Below are 19357 nucleotides of genomic sequence, written 5' to 3'. Positions count from 1 at the left end.
CTTTGTGATAAAGTGTGTGACCCACTCAAAATAATAATAATAATAATATTATTATTATTATTATTATTATTATTATTATTATTATTATATTTGATTTATGGTCAATAATGTCAGGTCAAGCAAATAAAAAAGAAAAAAACATTAATCGCGATATACCCATAAATATTAAAGTCTAGAAAGCATTCGCAAATAAATTAGATGAAATCTTCCAGATGAAGTAATATTTTACGTGCCTGGAATAAATCCAAATCAAGATTGAACATCTGCATTGTGACAAAGCTTTGGTTTCCAACAGACCACTTCAATTATGTAAGTCAACCTTTCCCCAAAAGTAAAATGCTTTTCACAATTGGTATTTATTGATCAGCCAATGGCGTGGTTGTGGTAATAAATTGACTGAGTCATAGCAATGATTCATATAATTTTTGAAAGTTCGTATAGATTGTTTTGACTTTACAATTTAGCTACATATGTTGAACTGTACTTGATTTGATGATATTGTGCAACCATAATGCATTTGACAATCGGCTAAGCTAAAATAAGCCAAGCCAGTAAATGTGCCACTCAAAAACAGAAATAGATTACCGATAATTCCTCTTTATTACAAAGCAATGCACTTAATTAAAGCGCTTGTATAAACTGAGTTGCCGTCAATGACCCTGTAGTAGTAGTAGTAGTGATTGTTTGCCGTTTTTGAAACAAGACGTCGAGACGATGGCTGAGCAGTTATGTAAATTCACCCAGTTGTGCCTGTACGACTGGTTTCGTTCGGCTTACGTTAAACAGAAACATAATACTGTATTGTCCCATTCTGAAGTGTACATTCAGCATTCAGCATCATGTAGTTAAGAAAGAAAGTCAATTGCTAATATATGTTCTCTAGTATACAAAATATGTTATCATGGGCATACAATAAAGACAATATAGTCAATATGACAAATGTTCTAAAATCTTACATGTTCACTCAAATGATCTGTTGATTTAAATTAAGACATAACATATACTGAGTTTAATGTGGAATTACAATTATGTAATGGGCGGTGGGGAAAAAAAAAACAGTCAGATGCTTCACGTCATTCATGATTCATTTTCAGTGAGATTTTGCCCTAATTTATTTATTTATTTATTTATTTTGAACTTTTGCAAGCGCTCAAACCGCATTTCGCTTACCGAAATGTCAGCCAGTGGAAAATATGACTGAATGTGGTTTTCTATATCAGTTTTGAGATCACACCAGTATGAGATCATGACAAATGAAGTAAAATACTGTCAAGTGGTTAGCTTTTTTTTTTTTTTTTTTTTTTTTGAAAGCGTGGAAAATCTGACTGATGTTGACGTGTTATTTGCTGGCCCAGAAGACACAAACCACTTCCTGACTTTAACAAGGTGCAGACTTAATGTCACATTCAAAGCATGGGGGGGGTTGTTAAATAAGGTTGAGAACGGACGGGTTCGCTAATTTATGTTTTTAAGTCTTGAATTAGCCTTTTATTTAATTGACTGGCCTCTTGCTTGCAATATTCCACACTATCTAGTGAAGTACTTTGTCGATGCTTGCGAGTATGAGGGGACATATGAGGCACAGATGGGCCTACTGAAATCCCGACAGCCTGAAAGCCAACATGTTCACCAAAAGCAAGGCGGGAGGGACGCTGCCAAACATTCAACAGCCTGTCGCCGTGTGCCGTCTTAGATTCTCGCCATTTGGCGTCACGGATGCTTGAGCCTGTGAAACTTGTCTAAGTACTTGACAGATCTAATTGTCATTTGAAAACTAGACTAATAAGTCACATTTTATGTAGTTTTTTTGTTTTGTTTATTGTTATTTTACGAGACAACCATCTGGCAGGTCAAACGAATTATTAATTCAACCTAAATTTTGTGAAAATAGTTCCGAATCCAGACCGATTGTCATGCATCGCCTCACCCGAGACATCAGCATCTGTTCTGAAAAGAAGAAAAGGGTAATGAGCATGGAAATAGAACAATTTTCTCAGTCCCCTAGTGTGTTTTTTATTTTTTATTTTGTGATACGTGTTCCAAATGCCACCATAAATGGGAACCAATGGTGGCAAGCCAAAGAGCAAAAATGTGACAGTGACCAGACAACCTGGAAATGAAACTTACGATATGGGAAATATGCACGCCTTTGCGTCATGGCTGTTCAGCACAATTGGTTGATAATATTAACTCATTCAAACCCAAAAACGTGTAACTCTGTTTTTTTAATACTTTGTTCTCTCCCAAAAACGTTTTTTTATGCATGAGCATACAGAAGGCTTTGATGCAGCTTCTGACATGAAGAGGTGGCTTAAAACAATTGTAGTTATTACAAAAAAATGGAGAGCAAGTGCCAGCAGAGTATAAGAGATCAGCCAGGGCCATGTTGCAACGAGCTCTTTTTGTCAGTGTTTTCACCAGGAATATGAATATTGATTAAACTTAGCTATATTCTCATGCTAATTGCTGCAAACCTGAAACAGATACAAATATACTTCATTTTCCGATGAAATAAGAGACTCTAATCTTCCTTTGGCCCATGTTTTATAGCAATAGAACACAATATTCTGTGAGCCTTGGAAAATCTGTCAAAATCCAGCAAAACAGCGAATGGGGTTGCTTCTGTGAAAATGGCTGGGAGTTTATGAGTTAATGAAAGAGGAAAATGACATTATGAGATCGTGATTCCCCTTAGCAGTTCATCTTTCCACTTCCGCATACATTTTTTTAGTCAATATCAAAAGTTAAAGGTAACTATACAATTTAAAGTCTTACTTATGTAAAGTTTTTAGGGAGGCAGCAGTTTGACTCTCTAATTCTAATAAAGGAACTTTCCCTGTGACAAGAACAATCATTAAGACCGTTTAGAGAATGTTTAGGAAACGTTATGACCTGGAACGCCAATTAAACATTCATTAGGGTCGCAAAAGTTTGCCCTCAGTCGGATACGGGCTTTAAGAGAATAGATTCACTTTGTCAGATTTTTTGTTTGTAAACGCCTGTATAGAACACGCTATATAAACAAATCTGCCTTGCCTTGTTCCCATGGTGACCTCAGACCTCATGCAGCCATCCCAGTACATTATTTTTGATAATTGATTCAAATGCTTGAAGAGAAATGATGAACATTTTTCTGGCCTCATTATTCACTGGCTTTCACCGGTTACGTAACAACTGAGAGTGGATTTCTCTGTTTCTCGTCAACCTCAAACCTTCCACGTCTCAAGACTGTCCCTTTGGCACTTCCCTTGACGATGGTCATAAAATGTGACGGCGGATGAGCGTTTTGGAGTAGAAGCATGCAGTATGGCGACTTTTCGAGTACTTTTAGTGACACATCAACAAGGCAAACATAATGCCGCCTTATCATAAGATCTCCATCTCTGAATTAAGGACAAACCTATTTACCCTGAGCTGAGCTGGCCTTCACCGTATTATTCAATCACGTTGGCATGTCCCTTCCCTTAAGGGGAGGACTGAATCATCCCTGTAGTTACCTAGCAACTAGTAAATATTGTATATCTTGCGTTTAAAAGGTGCACATGTGCAATTGTTATGCATAAAGGCAGCCTATATCATTGACATTGGCCATCAATATGATGATGTAACGCCCATCTTGAGTGACATGTAAGCTGATGAGTTCAAGAAAAGCAAATATTGTCACTCTGCCTGGGGTGCGAGACCAATTAATCATGACTTTCTCTCAGAATGGAACACACACAGATGAATTAGAGCATATTTGTATAAAAATGGGAATCCAAAACCGGTTATTTTGAGAAACGGTGCCCAGTAATTCGATTCCTAGGAATTGTTGATTTGCTTGCCTCATTATTCCACTTATTGTTTCCTCTTATGTTGCTAATGGGCGATAATATAACATCCAAGAAGTGTATTTTGATTTTGAACTTTTTCAACACGGTATCTATATCAAAACATCTGCTGTACGTTATAATCCTCTGTCGTTTACATCATTATTTTGAGTTAGCTGTTGTTAAACCAATGTAGCGTACAAGATGCGAACAGAACTGTTGCTACAGGTAAGGTTAGGTTGGTAACTTTAAATCAAAGACACACAAGAACTATCATCTGTAATTACAGTTGGACTAACCACTATATAAATTGGTATTTCCATATAACAGCACAGTCTAAATCTACATAATAAAAACAAAAACAATAGTCATCACATACCAGTGTCATCATTGAACCTCTTCACTTTACTTCATAATTTCAGTAGTTGTCTGTCTTTTGTAACTAATTACCTGCAGCTCATGTATTTATAGTGACGATTAGCTCTTATGCTTTACTGACATGTTCTTGTCAACAAAGCCTTGTGACATCATTTGTTATTGATCAAACAGATAATTATAGAAATAACACGGTGTGATCGAATTGTTGAAAGGAAAAACAAATGACTAATGTAAACACCGCTGCTGGTAATTCAGTATTTAGACTATATACTGCATGTTATCAAGGTATGACAAAAAGAATTCTTTTTTTCCACATTTTTTTAAACTAATTAACTCATTCAACCACAAAAACGTGTAAGGACGTTTTTAAATACTTTGTCCTTCACGCCCAAAAACATTTTTACGCTTTTTTTTTTTTAATGCAAGAGCACACAGAAGACTTTGATGCAACTTCTGACGTGAAGAGGTGGCTTAAAGTAATGGTAGTTATTACAAAAAATAATAATAAAAATTTGAATATTTATGAAACTTAGCTGTATTCTAATGCTAATTGCTGTAAAACAGAAACAGATACAATATACTTCTTTTTCCTGATGAAAGAAGAGACTAATCTTTCTTTTGGTATGTTCCATGTTTTTATAGCAATAGAACACAATATACTGTGGGCCTTGCAAAATCAGTCAAAATCCAGCAAAACAGCCGGGAACAAAGTGGGTTGCTTCAGTGAAAATGGCTGGGAGTGAATGAGTTAACCGCACAGTATTCCATAATTAACTGATTGGAGCCAAAAAACATGTAAAAACGTTTTTAATACTTTGTCATTCACTCCCAAAAACGTGTTTACGGTTTTGTTTTGTTTTGTTTTGTTTTAATGCTAGAGCATACAGAAGGCTTTGATACAGCTTCTGACATGAAGAGGTGGCTTAAAGCAATGGTAGTTATTAAAACACGGTCATCAAGTGGCAGCAGAGTACAAGAGATCAGCCAGGGCCATGTTGCAACACGCTGTTTGTCAGTGTTTTCATCAGGAATGTGAATATTGATGAAACTTAGCTATATTCTAATGCTAATGCCTGCAAAATGGAAACTGATAAAAATGTGCTTTTTTTTCCTGATGAAAGAAGAGACTAATTTCTTCAATGAAACTGGCTGGGTGTCAATGAGTTAATCGCGATTAATCGCAGTTTTCTAATACTATTTTCTTCAAAGCTTGTAACAGATATTACGAGTAAAATCTTTGAATTAATGTAAAATCATCATATAGAAAATGTATGTACATACAAAGACTGTTCTAATAGCTTTGTTTTTTTATCTGAATACAATGCTTTTCCTGTTGACTGTTGTACAAAACGATCAAAATAGACTCCGCTTTGCAAGCATTTTATATTCTTCTCATACAAACCATTCTCAAATCGTCTCGCTTACAGGTTTAGTTCTACCCACAAGCACCACACTCAAGTATGAATATTGAAGTACTTGATTCTGGTATAGTGCCAAAGTCTGAATTTTGGTATTGTGACAACACTGGAACATGTGTTTATAAAACAAAACAAAAAAAAATGGCACATTTAACTGCACGCCAACAGACCAGCTCGTCAGAAAACACTTGCTGCTTTCCACCTCTGACACAAACACACGGCTTAAATATAAATAACAATGACACCCCAAGCAGCCGTTGTTAATCGTGTGTAAATAGCAACTGTTTCTAGGACGGGGGGTGGTGGGTCACCTGCTGCATGCGTGGGACATGGGATTGTCCCACAAGAGGCTGCGACTGGTATTACAAATACCAGATAGAACTCTTGCAACACTAGCTCAGCAAAAAAACAAAAAAAAATGTTTTGTATCACTCGTAAAGTGCGATTGGGTAACTTTGATCGGCTGTCTTCAGTCTTGTTCTGCTGTCTCTGCAGCAACTGTTCAGACTAACTCCCTAGAAAATTGGACGCAAGCTGTCAGAAATGTGAAACGCTTCACTTCCTATGACAGAGATGAGAGATGGAAGAGGACAGCAGGTGCATGCAATAGCACAAATAAAAGACTTTTTGTGAATAACGAGTGTGTGAGCATTGTGGAACGAGCTGAAAAATGAATCGGTTTTGAGTTTATTGTGTTCATAAAATGATGCGTTACATTGTTATTTCCGTTCAGTGCGACTACCAATAGGCTGCCATTAAGGTTGCGTTCAAATGTCAGTCCACTGAATTCACACATGAAGAACAGTTTACTAGTCATGCATATAACAAGGGCAGTAGTAGTAGTTAACATTCCCTGCATGGCTCTGGTACGAAAAACGGCCTACACTGTATTCGTTTCCTTGTTATATCTTGGTAAATGTTCTTTTTTTTTTTGTGACAGAACAGAAGCTACTAGGGGTGTTTAAAAAAAAAAATCGATTGGGCAATATATCGCGATTCTCGAATCAATTCAGTATGCAGCCTAATCGATGTTTAACGCATTCACTCGTAGCCATTTTCCCTGAGGCAACCCCCTTCGCTCTAGGCTGTCTGACTGGATTTTTGATTTTGCAAGACCCACAGAATATTGTGTTCTATTGCTATAAAAGCATGGAACCTACCAAAAGAAAGATTAAAGTTTCTTCTTTCATCAATTAGCATTAGCATGTAGCTAAGTTTCATCATTATTCATAAATCTATTTAGAATTGTGAGTAATTGAGCTTTTTTTTCAACATTGTCCTGGGTCATCTCCTTTACCCTTGGCCCTTTGTGTAATAACTACTATTTCTTCAACCATTCTTTGCAGTTAAGAGGCATCAAAGCCTTACGTATGCTCTAGCAGAAAAACCGTATATGTATGTCTTTGGGACACTTAAAACATTTAAAATAGAACATATATGTTTTTCGGAGCAAATGAGTTAAACATCAATTTTTGATGGAAATATTACGTTTTCAGGGTTAAGGTTCACACTAAGCATGGAAGAATGTTATATTAATGGAACATTAACCTTTAATATTTTATTTCCCTGCTGTTCAAACATGAAACAGCCTGCAACCTGTTTGTTAAATAGTGGCTCAGTTATAAGCCTGAAGTTTCAGATAAATACATACATTTTCATACAAATCTTACAGTGTACATGTACAAGTTTACTGATTAGTATTTTCGAAAAATCGCAAAAATCAATTTATAGATTCGTATCGGGATTAATCTGTATCGAATCATGACGTATGAATCGTGATGCGGATCGAATCACCAGGTACTTGGCAATTCACACCCCTCGAAGCTACAATACATGAAAGCTAATGAAGTCATTACTGACCCGAGAAAAGTAGAGGGGGGAAAAAAGAAAACAGAAGAGGTGAGAGATGTGTGTCACTCGGTGATGTCATCCATCCGAGCGTCCAGTGTGACAAGAGACGGCGGCAACACCCTGAGTCAGAGGATGACATCAACGCTACAAGCTGTCAGACAGGTCGTGAAAGGCCTTTGTCCCATGCTCCCATTGTCCTCTAGTTAATGCTGTCATTCAGACCGCCAGCGGCCTTAACATTTTGTTAATCTGACCTAACGCGCAGCTAGCTACACAAACAGCACATTTAAAAGCTGGCGTAGACCAAAGCCGGCACAAAAGAGCAGCGTTTTGATTGAGGTCGGGCAATGAAAAGTGACCATTAGACAGATTCACTGCAAGGGAGAAGGATTTCAATGACTGGCTTGCTGGTGGCTCCACAATCAAAGTCGAATCAAGTTCACTTTTTAAATCAAAAAACAACAGCTGCTTGGTTATATTGCAGGCTGCCTCACTGTATAATAACCAGGTTGAGCTGATTTTTCTTCTTTTTTTTTGTCAGATGTTGGACATAACCAGAAGAAATTTCTAAGTTTCAATTTAGCACGTTTGAACCCTATTTTTATGCTCAGCACAAGTCTAGCGCATGCCAAAAATACACATTTAGCAAAAATTAAAAATTTTCGCGATTAAAATACCCGCAAAAAAATTCAAAAATGAGATTTTGATGAGACATCTCAACTTTAAATTGTTCAAGCTTATCCCATAATTCAAAATGTAAGAGAAAAAGAAAATTGTTTTTCTCCACTAATTTCTACATTTTTTAAAAAGAGTTTATCTTATTTTTTATTTTTAAATTTCAAAATAAAAGTAGAAAAATTATGAGATTTTTGTTTTTCTCCCCCCTTTTTTTTAACTGATTCAAACATACCATCTTTTCAAAATGTCAAAAATTTTATTTTTTGTTTTTCTCCTTGAATTTTTACATTTTTCAAAAAAAACAGTTCAAACCATTCAGAATTAAAATTATTCATCTTATCCCTACCACTAAATCTTTTCAAAATTTCTAAATAAAATCCCAAATTATTTTTTTTTCTTCTAATTTCTACATTTTTTTTTTTTTTTACCAATTAAAACCGTTGTAACTTTAAATTGTTCCGCTTATTCCTGCCACATTTTTCCCAAAATAAAAGCCAAATGTTACATTTTGTTTTTCTCCTCTAATTTGAACTTTTTTTTTTTTTACCAATTCAAACCATTCCAACTTTAAACTGTTCATCTTATCCCTACCACAAATGTTATTCAAAATTTCAGTACAAAAGCCAAACATTTTTATGTTGTTTTTCTCCTCTAATTTCTAAATTCTTTGACCAATTTAAACCATTGTATATCAGTCACTATCATTCCACAATTTTTCATTCACCCTCTCAGCCTTCACACACAATTTCTCCAAAAATTGCATTCTCTAGTTTAAAAAAAAAAAACATTAATGTATTAAGTAACTAACAAAATAATGGCAAGCGCTATCCGTCATATTTGAAATGATAGATATATCATGGAGCACAGACACATTTACATATCATGACACATCATGTACAGTTTATAGAGAAAAAATGATGAGCAGAAAAAAAAAAGAGAGAGGTGGAAAAGCACACTCCCACATTCATGCAAAAATACATGTGGCTTTATAACATTTTCCAACCATTCAATTTCCCGCTGTGACCACAAGGGTCAGGTCACACATATGCTTAGCCAGAAAGGTACAGTTGCAGTGGGTGTACCTAATTGTAGCTAGGTTACTGAGGGAAAACATATTTCATATACAATTTTAAAAAAAATGTTCAAAAGTGATGTGCAGGGGAAATAGAAAGGATTATTGTTTGCCATTCCAATATATCGAAATTAAACTGTACAAACATAAACTACAGGTGTTGAGCCAATCCGGATGCCGGCGGAATCTTAATAATTCATGTCAGCCTGGAATTCTGTTCTCCTTCCCTTCTTCAATTTTTTAAATCATTTCCCTTGCACATGCTCTATTTTGTAGCACATTCGCAGAGTTGGACGCAAAGTCACAAGATTTGGATTGCCACTTATCAAAACGCCTGGAATGCAATAAATTACATCCCTTAAAGCCTTAGGTGAGCGCTGTTGGCCGAGGCACTTTGCATTTCACTCACTCCACTAATGCGCAGCACTGCAGTGCTTGTCCGCCTCTGTTGTGAGCCCATGCAATGTTTGGACTACAAATCTTCAGGATTTATCTGCGTTGACATCTCGTGCTTAGAAGCATAGATCGATATATACTGTATGTCCACTTTAACTGCCTTTGCGAAGATTAGAATGTTCAGTTTTGATTGACTCTGTCCAAGGATTCAACATGCTCATTATTGTTGTGATTGGTTGTATATATTTTTTTTATGTTAATGTGTCCCTGCCACATGTCCATTTCCTTCCTTTGCAATGTGGGGACGCAAGGACTGCCCCAAATTTTGCCTGCCAACAAACATAGCCCATGAAAGCTAGCTAAAATAGCTAGTTAATTTGGTTTCAGTGCAGTTTGGTGCAAAGAAAATAGGAGTTTCCACTTTCCACAGTAAGAATCCGTTCTGGAATTCTGGACAACCCCCAATTCCTTCGGATTGCTAAACAATTTATTCCCATGAGCAATAAAGGAAATAAAAACACGGTAATCAGCTCAAAGGGCAGACTTTTCCCACCCTAAAACTTTTATTAATGTACATGTAATATTTAAAGTAACATATAATTAAAAAACTAAATAAAATAATAAAAATAATATCATTAAAAAAAATCTTACAATATGTAGGGGTTGAGCGCAATTTTAATTTGTAATATCACAATTTACCACTAGATGGCAGACACGTCTTCGTTGCAATTACAGTGGGTCTTATATTGCTCTGTACTATAATAATGAGAGTATGGGGGGTGGGGAATGCTGATTTGAAATGATATGCAGGACAAACTACCTCTGTAATAAATATTTGAGAGTTAATTTTTATGAAAATGAATGTGCAAAATGAGTTCTTATGAATGCTGGTTTCTTGTTCAACGGTTTTGTGCCATGCTTGTATGGTCATTTTTATGCAAGAGTGCCCTTTGCACTTGCACAACTGACACCCACTGAAAAGCATTATATTAATTTTATGAATATGGGCCTATTAATCGGTAATCGATGTATATTTATTTCCTGCCAAAAATCAGTATCACATTGGCCTAAAAAAATAAAATAAAAAATCAACAAAGGTCTGGCCCTAATTTTCTATTTTTCTCATTTCTAGTTCCTGATCGTAAAACAGCAACAAATCGGTTGCTGCTGCGAGTAACGGTATCATGAAATAAGGCCAGGTATCGGTACTCGCCCATCCGTAATTAATGTCAAGCAAATTTAAGAGAAAATGCTATATTGGGATATACAAGTCTTTCTTTAAAGGGATCCTTGACCAAACTTGAACAAGTTTCAGCAGTGAAAAGTGAATATTTTATCCAGAATTAATTTGATAACTTCATTATTTTTCATGTGCATTACTTTAAAAAGTAAATTTTCTACTTGCTGTCGACTGATGATGACATCACCTGTGCTGAGGAAGTAGGCAACAGCCAATCATGGCTCACATGTTTTCTGGGCTTGGTCAGTAAACTGAGCCATGATTGGGCGTTACCTACTTCCTCAGCACAGGTGATGTTATCATAAGTCAACATCAAGTAGTACGTTTTAAAGGTATTAATTGTACATGAAAAATAATGAAGTTACCACATAAATTAATAAAAATGGCTCTCAATGAGTCAAGTATCCCTTTAAAATGATCTTTGGGATATTTTATGTTGCAAAAGTACTTGTGGTAACGGCCTGAAACAAGTGGTATCAAACATTCCTACTCTAATCCGAGCCCACCACAGTTGAGCTCCCCAGAAATCATCCCAATCGTTATTCCTCCAATACATTATTGAAAGCTATTTTTTGCACTCTGAGAACAAAGCTTCGCTGGTTGTCAAATTTCAACTTCACAGTACGGGGGAGATATTTTGGGAATCTTCGTTTTCTCTCTTCCTCCCAAAACTTCCGCAAGACATGTCTCCCCTCAAGCGATTTTGTCTCAGCATCTGCCAGTACTTTGTGTTGAAAGCTTTTTGTGAAACTGTTCAAAAGGGCCATCATTGTAACAATATACCAATTATGCGTTGAATAATTGCACCAAAGCAATGCAATTATCAGACTTAATCCTGATTCTTTTTCATTCTGACTTCTGATGGATTTTCGTTTGACTCCTTGTTTGCTGGTTTGATCTTGTGCAGCGTTTTGAAGATTCGGGCTGCAGCCTAATGTTTCCCTTTAGCTGGTTGGCCTTTGTAGAACGCGGCGCTGCCAAAGCACATCAGTATGTTAAGCCCCCAGATGCAAAGCTGATTTAAGAGCGTTTCACCCTCCACATCTCCTTTAACACCCTGCACTCCCTTCACGTACACGACTCCAAATGTCGTGCAGTTGCTGAGAAGTTGCGCTGTCACAGTCTGGATTTGAGGTTACAAATCCACTGAGCCTAGCCAAGCAAGACTCCGAGTACAAACTGCTGTCTGTTGTTTTTTTTTTTCCTGTGTCAGGAAGATGAGGTGGAAGTGTAAGGAGGGGAAGGGGGAATTCAATTAATGTCAAACTCGCACAACAAAGAAATACACAGTGCCTTTCTAGACTCAGCAATGAATTAAACATATTTCTCTTCACCATTTTGTGTTATCACAGTCACCTTGAAACCTGCTGTTAAAAAAAAAAAATACAGTGGAACCTCCAAACTAAAAAACCCAAATTTGCAGCTACACAAAAATTAGCGTTAATGAGCATGTGTGTAGCGTGTTGAAGTGATATTTGGGGACCGTGTGGCTAAGTCACGGGATTTGGTGGTGAAGGGGATTTTTATATGTGAAGAAAAAAAATGAAAGGGGGTGTTTGATGACTAGCTAGCTTCCTTTATGGTTTCTTGCAGGGAAGAGATAGATCTTATATTGTCTGATGTTTCTGTCTTTAAATTCCATTTATGCTGTGATGAGTGTGCGTGAACCAGCTTGCTGTATTTGAAGGGTTTGTCATGCAGTTGTTGGGAGCTGGTGATTGAGGCCATAGTTGTGTTTTGCACAGACATGTTATTGTAGTGATTTTACAGAAAAGTAAAATCTTTATATTGTCGTGATTTTACGGATGTTCAATACCACTTTTTTAGACCGAAACTAATACCGATATCAAGTACACAACTACAGTATTACTTTTGATACATAACACCCCCCACCCCCACCCAAAAAAAAACAAAAAAAACTATGACATTTCATTTTGAAGACAGACCTATATACCAATACAGCATTTTTCCTTAAAATTGCATTTATTCCTCTAATTTCTAGTTCCTGATTGTAAGATGACCACAAGATGGCAGCTGATACTGATATTGGCCACTGTCGCGAGCATTGTACCGATACCTTGAAATAATGCCGATACCTGGTCAAAGAAAAAAATACTTTTAAAGGTACAGTCAAGCCCCATTTATCATGGATAAGGATCACCAGCACAATTAGCGTATTGTTTATTTTAAAAAATACATAAAATGCTTATTCTTGATTATTATTAGGAATGTAACGATATCCAAACGTCACGATACGATATTATCCCGATATGAAGCTCACGATACGCTAATTATCATGATATTGCGGGGAGGTTGGCGTTATTTAAAAAAGGTCACTATATTGTATATAAAAAAAATAAAATAAAAAAAAAAGCTCATACTTAAAAAAACACAATATTGTGCTTTTGTACATAACATAAATGTTATGTTATTATGTTTTATTATTATTATGTTATGTTGTTAACTCTTCGAATCCGAGTTTGAAGCAAACATGGTGGAGCTGCATTTAGCTATTATGCTGCACACAGATGGAATAGGCTGCCAACAGAAGTGAAGTCAGCCCTGAGTGTAAATGCTTTTAAATCCAGGTTTAAAACTTTGCTTTTTTTCTCATACCTTTGATTAGGGACTTTTAAACAGCTTTAATTGATTTTTTCCCCTCCTTTTTAATTATTATTTTTATTTTAAACTTCCTTATGCTAAATGTTTTATACTTGGCTGAATAATGTTTTAATAGTGTCAATGTATGTTCTTTTTTAGTAAATTTTGTAACCTATTTTTATATATTTTTCTTCCTCTGACTGTTAACTACTATTTGTTGATGCTTATGTGTTGCCTTTCCTTGTGTATAGCACATTGAGTTGCCTTGTGTATGAAATGTGCTATACAAGTAAACTTTTTTTTTAATGTTATACCACTACCATATGAATAACTTTTTTTTTTTTTTTTTTTTACATAGTTGTGAGACAGTACAAAACTGATAAGTCTTGTGAATGACGCAAACTCCTAGCTTTAAATGTATTTCAAAATAAAAGTCCTAAATGTGTTCTTGACTGTCATGTGGATGATACAAACTGCTATCTTTAAATGTATTTCAAAATAAAAGTCAGATTGCTTTTTTTCTTTTAGGTCGCCCCACATGATAATTCATGAAATGTGCATCATCATGTATTTAAAGACCCACCAACAATTGGTGAAAATCTATTAATACTTTCCAATCCCGGTCCACTTTGACCGCATCGAAGCATCCTTGATCAAGGTACTGAACCCCCAGTTGCTCCTAATGTTGCATCATCAGTAGCACTTTGAGGGCCTTGTAAGTTGGAAAAGCACTATATAAATGAAGTCCCATTTACCAAAATGAATTTTGTCTGACTAGTGGAAATAGAAATAGAACCTCCTTGGTAATTAGTGGATGGATCTCCATGTTTGGTTATGCAACCCAGTCCGAGCGAAACCTTAAGGTGCAATTGTGACATTGTAGGCCCAAGTGACAATGTCACATTTGTGTAATCACAGTGTAAAAATGGACTGTGAAAGAAACTATTTTCCAATTTAAAAAAAAAAAAAAAAAAAAAAAAAAAAAAAAGCGCACAATTGAAATTTGGAGTTCTGAGTTGTTAAATGACATGCGACTTGTATCCCCGGATCTCTTCAGCAGCTGCTTCTATGGTCAGGCAAGTGCTTTGGGCTTTTTGGTTTATGTAATGACTGCAAAGCAGCACACACACACACACACACACTAACACACACACGACGCACAGCCAACATTGTGGCAAGCCGAATCAAGTAAGCAGAATCATTACAAAACACTTTCATTTATTAAATTGGCATGCTGCTCCATGCAGGCTTTATTTCACGCTTTGGTGCAAAGGCCCCAGAAGAGTAAACATAATGTCGGGAAAGCCATGACTAATGTTGCCATACAAAAATATTTTTGTACGCTCCAAAATATGACATTAGCCTGGGAGATTGGCCACAATTTACTGTGTGTGCTAAATATTAGCGCCACCTAACCACAATTTCAAAGCTCCCTTTCATTTTACGTTGTTTATGACTGCTATTGTTACGACACACATGGGGCTGTCAACACTCTGTCATGCTTGTCCAAATTAAAGCACACTGGGTTGTTGTGAGGTCTGCGCTGGGTGAGTAATCTCTCATGACAACAGCTTACAGAGGCTGTGTGTGTTGTGTGCGTACGTGCCGACTTGTAGCTTCAGTGGTGCGGCAAAAAGTCAGCCGAGGACAGGGGAAGACTTCCAACAAAATGCTACAAGAAACATAAAATCCCCGTGAGGGCTGGCTACGAGCTAAATGTGCTTTCTGTCCAGATAAGGTGGTCATGTCAACCACCCAAGTCAAACAAAAACAAAAAAAGTGCAAGAGCGCCCCAAGGTGGATGAAGAGGGTACTACCTTGTCTTGCTCCAAAATAAATGCGGTGAATATTGATCTTGATCATCATCACCAAGTTAGTCGATAAAATAAATTATTTGTGGTCTTCAGGTTCTCTCACCACTTATTTGTCCAGCAGAGTATGTAAGTTTCATGTCTGGAAGTACAAAAATAATGAAATGAACAACAAAGACAATATATAAAATCTGTATTCTGACATATATAAAACGGTTTATTTCAGATGGTGCCCAATTGAATCAGCCCATTTTGGTCTAAAACATTTGCTGATTATTTTTGCCTCTATGTACTCTGACCATTTACAGCAGTTGTACACAGGTGACACTGGTTTCATTATTTATTATGCATAAATATACACCATAAACTCACGACCTGTCATTGAAGCAAATCCCTTCTTAATTTTATAAACAGCGATTAGGTTAGCAATGCAAGTTGTGCAAGGAATTGACCTGGATGTCACTATCTTACACACAACCTAAAGTCACGGTTTGTTTAAATAAATACATAGTGCAACTAAATCAAACATAAATGTGTTAAACATGACACACAACACAAATTAACTACTGGTAATACAAACACATAGGACAAGGATTAATGTTAAAAATCAAAAGGCATTGTGCCACGCAATGCATTCTGGGAACCGAAAATTAAAGATATATTTTCTTGAACAGTGTATATACAGTTGACTCCCGGTATTTGCAGGGAATAGGGCTGGCCCACGAATAGTGAAAATCTGGTGCACTGGGCATTATTTTTTTTAAATTGTATTTTTTTTATGCATTCAATATTTTCTTTTAAATTAATCATAATCATTTATTTTTTTTCTGCCAAAAATTATTGACCTAAAAATATATGGGTTTTTTTTTTTTTTAACAGAAAGATATATTTTGGTATTCATTATACTGTTTTAATATCTTTAAAGAAATTAGTTTTGACCATAAAAATGACTAATTATATGAACAAAACAACACATTGCATGTGTAACTTCTTTCAAAGCTTATGTGCGTATATAGTTAATGTCTTTCAGTTGTATTCTGCTATGTAGAAAAATGTCAATCTATATTTAATGAACCATCAGATTCTTGTTTTCTATTGCGAGGGAAATGAATAATAAATCAAGTCACTGGAAGACACACTGCTTACATAGTATTTTCACCTGATCTAATTTAAATTGAAAAAGCTCAACCACGGCTTATGAGGTCATAAAGCTGATTTCGAACATCTCGAAAGTCATGAAAAACAATCAGCATAGCATTATCTCACCTGGACAGAGGATCTTGGAGAGTGATGCCTTCACCACCATCAGTTGTGGCCTTTGCGCTGCATCCTCAGTAGCATGAAACCTTGTAAAGTGCAGTGCGGGCCACCATCCTTTTCTTGCTGCCATCTGCTCAGCAACAACCTCCTTCCAGTCCTCTCTGTTTTGACACAACGAAGATGATGGATAAAGCCCACATTGATTTTGTTGGATTAGGCGAATGAAATGTCTTAACTGTAACTGTAATTTGTCAATAACGTCTTTTAAACGTTTCCACACGTCCATGCTTGTCCTCCAACAGGCATAATCAAGCATTTCAAGGAGAACTCCAAGAGCCTTCTTGCTGTCTCCTGCTTTCTCTGAAGAAATACAAATGATATCAAATTTAATACTACACAAATCGTCAATGTTTTTCTACATTCAAGCAAGATACTTCAGCACAGAATTCGTAACCTGAGTGAAGCAGGAAGGAACTGTAGTCTAACATCAGCTCATGGCTTGGAACTAAAGTATGGAGGACCTAAAGGTGTGAAACAAAATTACTTTGAGTTTCTTTGCAAGTATACTTAAAAGAACTTCTAATCACACTTTGGCTATACCTTTAAAACTTTCACCAATTTCCTCACTGATGCGTTGTGCCTCTGCAAGGACTGGTACAGATAAACGTGTGCATTTGGATTTGCCGGGAACGTGCTGTCATATGCGTAGTTTTCCAGTACTTTCTTTGCTTCCTCCCGAGCATCATAGAATTCCAGCATCTGTCCAAAAAAATGTTCACATGTACAAGATAATGGAGCACAATTCAAGATTTACATTAGCAAAATGCATATTGAATTTGTTTACCTCGACGTAACTCAGTATGAAGGGATCCCAGACCCCAGGATGATTTAAAATCTCCTTCAGATTGACTGAAGCCTGTCTAAAGTAATTGTGCATTTCTTGGTTGCTTCCAGGGTTTGTAAAACCTTGAAAATAGAAAACAACGGTTATTTATTTGCTAAATAAAAATACAGAATTGTCTATTTGTGTACATAGGTAAGCTCCATTAATAATGGAACTAACCAGTAGGTGGCAGTGTTAAACCAGACAATGAATGCAGCATGTTTATCTGTAACTGTAACATAAGACTAATACATGCTCAGCAGTTTCATCTTACTGGTGTTGCAGGGCGCATTTTTCTTGTCGCACCAGATAATGTAATCCAGCAAACTCCGGTAGGCCTGGATCAGTTTAACCCCCTGAAACTGACGTGCCGACTCTTTGCCATACCTCCAGCTTTCAGCGACCAAGAGGTGACGCTTTGCATTCTCGATCTGACCATGAAGCAGCAGGTGGAAGGAATGTTCCAGACAGATCTAGAAATGTGAAGATGTGGACAATTTCAGTACAGTGCAACATTTTAGGAGAACGGTGCATGCACACGGTGATGATGTTGATGTACCATTAGGTAATGTCTAACTCCTGAATGTTTCATTCGCTCATAGATGACGTTATAGTCGTCCATCTTTGAGTTTGGGTGATGATGGAGGATTTCAATGGCGGTTCTCCAAATAATCTGAAAAGCAAACAAATACCCTTCATTACTTACTATTTCTTTTGACAAGTTACTCCCATTTGTTTCATTTGTTAGTCCTCCTTTATTTGTTGAAGACCCTAACCAAAGATAAATGTACCTCTTTGTAGTGTATTCCCTGGCCAGCTGTTGTGTCCTCTAACTGTTGAGGGTAACACGCCATATATTCTGCAGCCTCCTCCCATCTGTGATGCAGCATCGCCTCCCTGATTTTCTCAAGACAAATCCTTGTGGTCCGGTGAAAGCCCGTTTCATTCACCGTCTCTGAAATTACAAAGGAAGAACAACTCTATTGCATAATCCCTAACACAGATACATAAGCAAACTCTCATGAGATCCAAACAAACAGTTCAAAAGTCTTCAGAATGTGTATGTTCTACTCACCAACAAGGAATGGATCTGCCAGTGGAAGCTTAGACTGTTTCTGTTTTTTTGTCACTTTTTTCGCTGATGAATCGCTGTCCTCATCAAACTGTACAGGGGCCCAAAGCTCATTTTCCAGGTCGTCCATTGTAAGCCCAGCAGTTATTCTTCTTGTTGACAGATATGTTTAATCAAGTGCTTGATGACAGTAGCACCTCCACCTGGGGATTGAAATATAACATGTTGTCAAAGTACTTCCCTTAACGTTATGAACGACAGTGTCAAAATTGCCTCTCTTTTTTTTAAATTAAATACTGAAATTGGCTCCTACCTGTGAACTCTTCGTATTACAGAACGTCCACGTTAAATTAAAACGTTGACTTCGTTAAAGATAGAGTTGTAGAAAACAAACGTCCACAAAAAATGTCTTTCTTCCACATGAGAACCTTCTTCTTCTACCATTGTGTTTAGGCAGGTAATATTTCATACTGCACGACGCTTCCCCCTACAGGTCAAATTTAGAAGGCGCGCATGTGACATTGTCAATATATAACAATAACAATTGTGGCAAATGCTAATTTCAAGACTGTGCAGTGCTCTACTGAACAATAATTTCTTGCTCGAAATCTGAAAAATCATCAATTTATCAATTAGTTAACTTAATTATTGATGTGTTTATTTAGCTGCTGTAATGTCTTAAATAATTTCTCATTTGGGTATCAATAATAGTTGTATCGTTTATTTTCTTTTTTCGTGTGTGGCTTGTTTTTGTTTATGGACTGTGTCTGTAAAAATAATGACAATAAAGGATATATAATTTTATTTAACTGTGGCATTTAAAGCATGTTTCACGTTATTGCTAACAGTAAAGTACTTGTTTGAAATGAGAAACATCAACTGATGTAA

General features: G+C 36.5%; 1 protein-coding gene across 1 annotated transcript; it reads right to left on the bottom strand.

Moving 5' to 3' along the window:
* Positions 1–14644: 14644 nt before the first annotated feature.
* On the bottom strand, positions 14645–18947 carry taf1a (TATA box binding protein (TBP)-associated factor, RNA polymerase I, A). The gene is made up of 12 exons (XM_077510659.1): positions 18783–18947; positions 18473–18672; positions 18189–18352; positions 17957–18070; positions 17672–17870; positions 17359–17480; positions 17115–17273; positions 16969–17035; positions 16751–16874; positions 16521–16675; positions 15361–15396; positions 14645–15115 (listed from the first exon to the last, which is right to left on the bottom strand). The coding sequence occupies exons 2-12, from the start codon at positions 18597–18599 to the stop codon at positions 15081–15083; spliced, it is 1302 nt and encodes a 433-aa protein (XP_077366785.1). The 5' UTR covers positions 18600–18672; positions 18783–18947; the 3' UTR covers positions 14645–15080.
* Positions 18948–19357: the final 410 nt, after the last annotated feature.

Source organism: Festucalex cinctus, chromosome 21 (assembly GCF_051991245.1).
Source record: "Festucalex cinctus isolate MCC-2025b chromosome 21, RoL_Fcin_1.0, whole genome shotgun sequence".
Taxonomy (NCBI): Eukaryota; Metazoa; Chordata; class Actinopteri; order Syngnathiformes; family Syngnathidae; genus Festucalex; species Festucalex cinctus.
Note: the sequence above shows the minus strand (reverse complement) of the source record. Positions and strands in the feature narration are given on the sequence as shown.

Bases quoted from the DNA above. Each gene is read 5' to 3' on its own strand.
- taf1a (XM_077510659.1), bottom strand. From the start codon at position 18,599: ATGGACGACCTGGAAAATGAGCTTTGGGCCCCTGTACAGTTTGATGAG. The intron at 17,274-17,358 runs GTAAACAAATTC...TTTTTTGGACAG, and splicing joins TCATACTGAGTTACGTCGAG to ATGCTGGAATTCTATGATGC. The intron at 15,397-16,520 runs GTGAGATAATGC...TTGTACTTCCAG, and splicing joins CTCCAAGATCCTCTGTCCAG to ACATGAAACTTACATACTCT.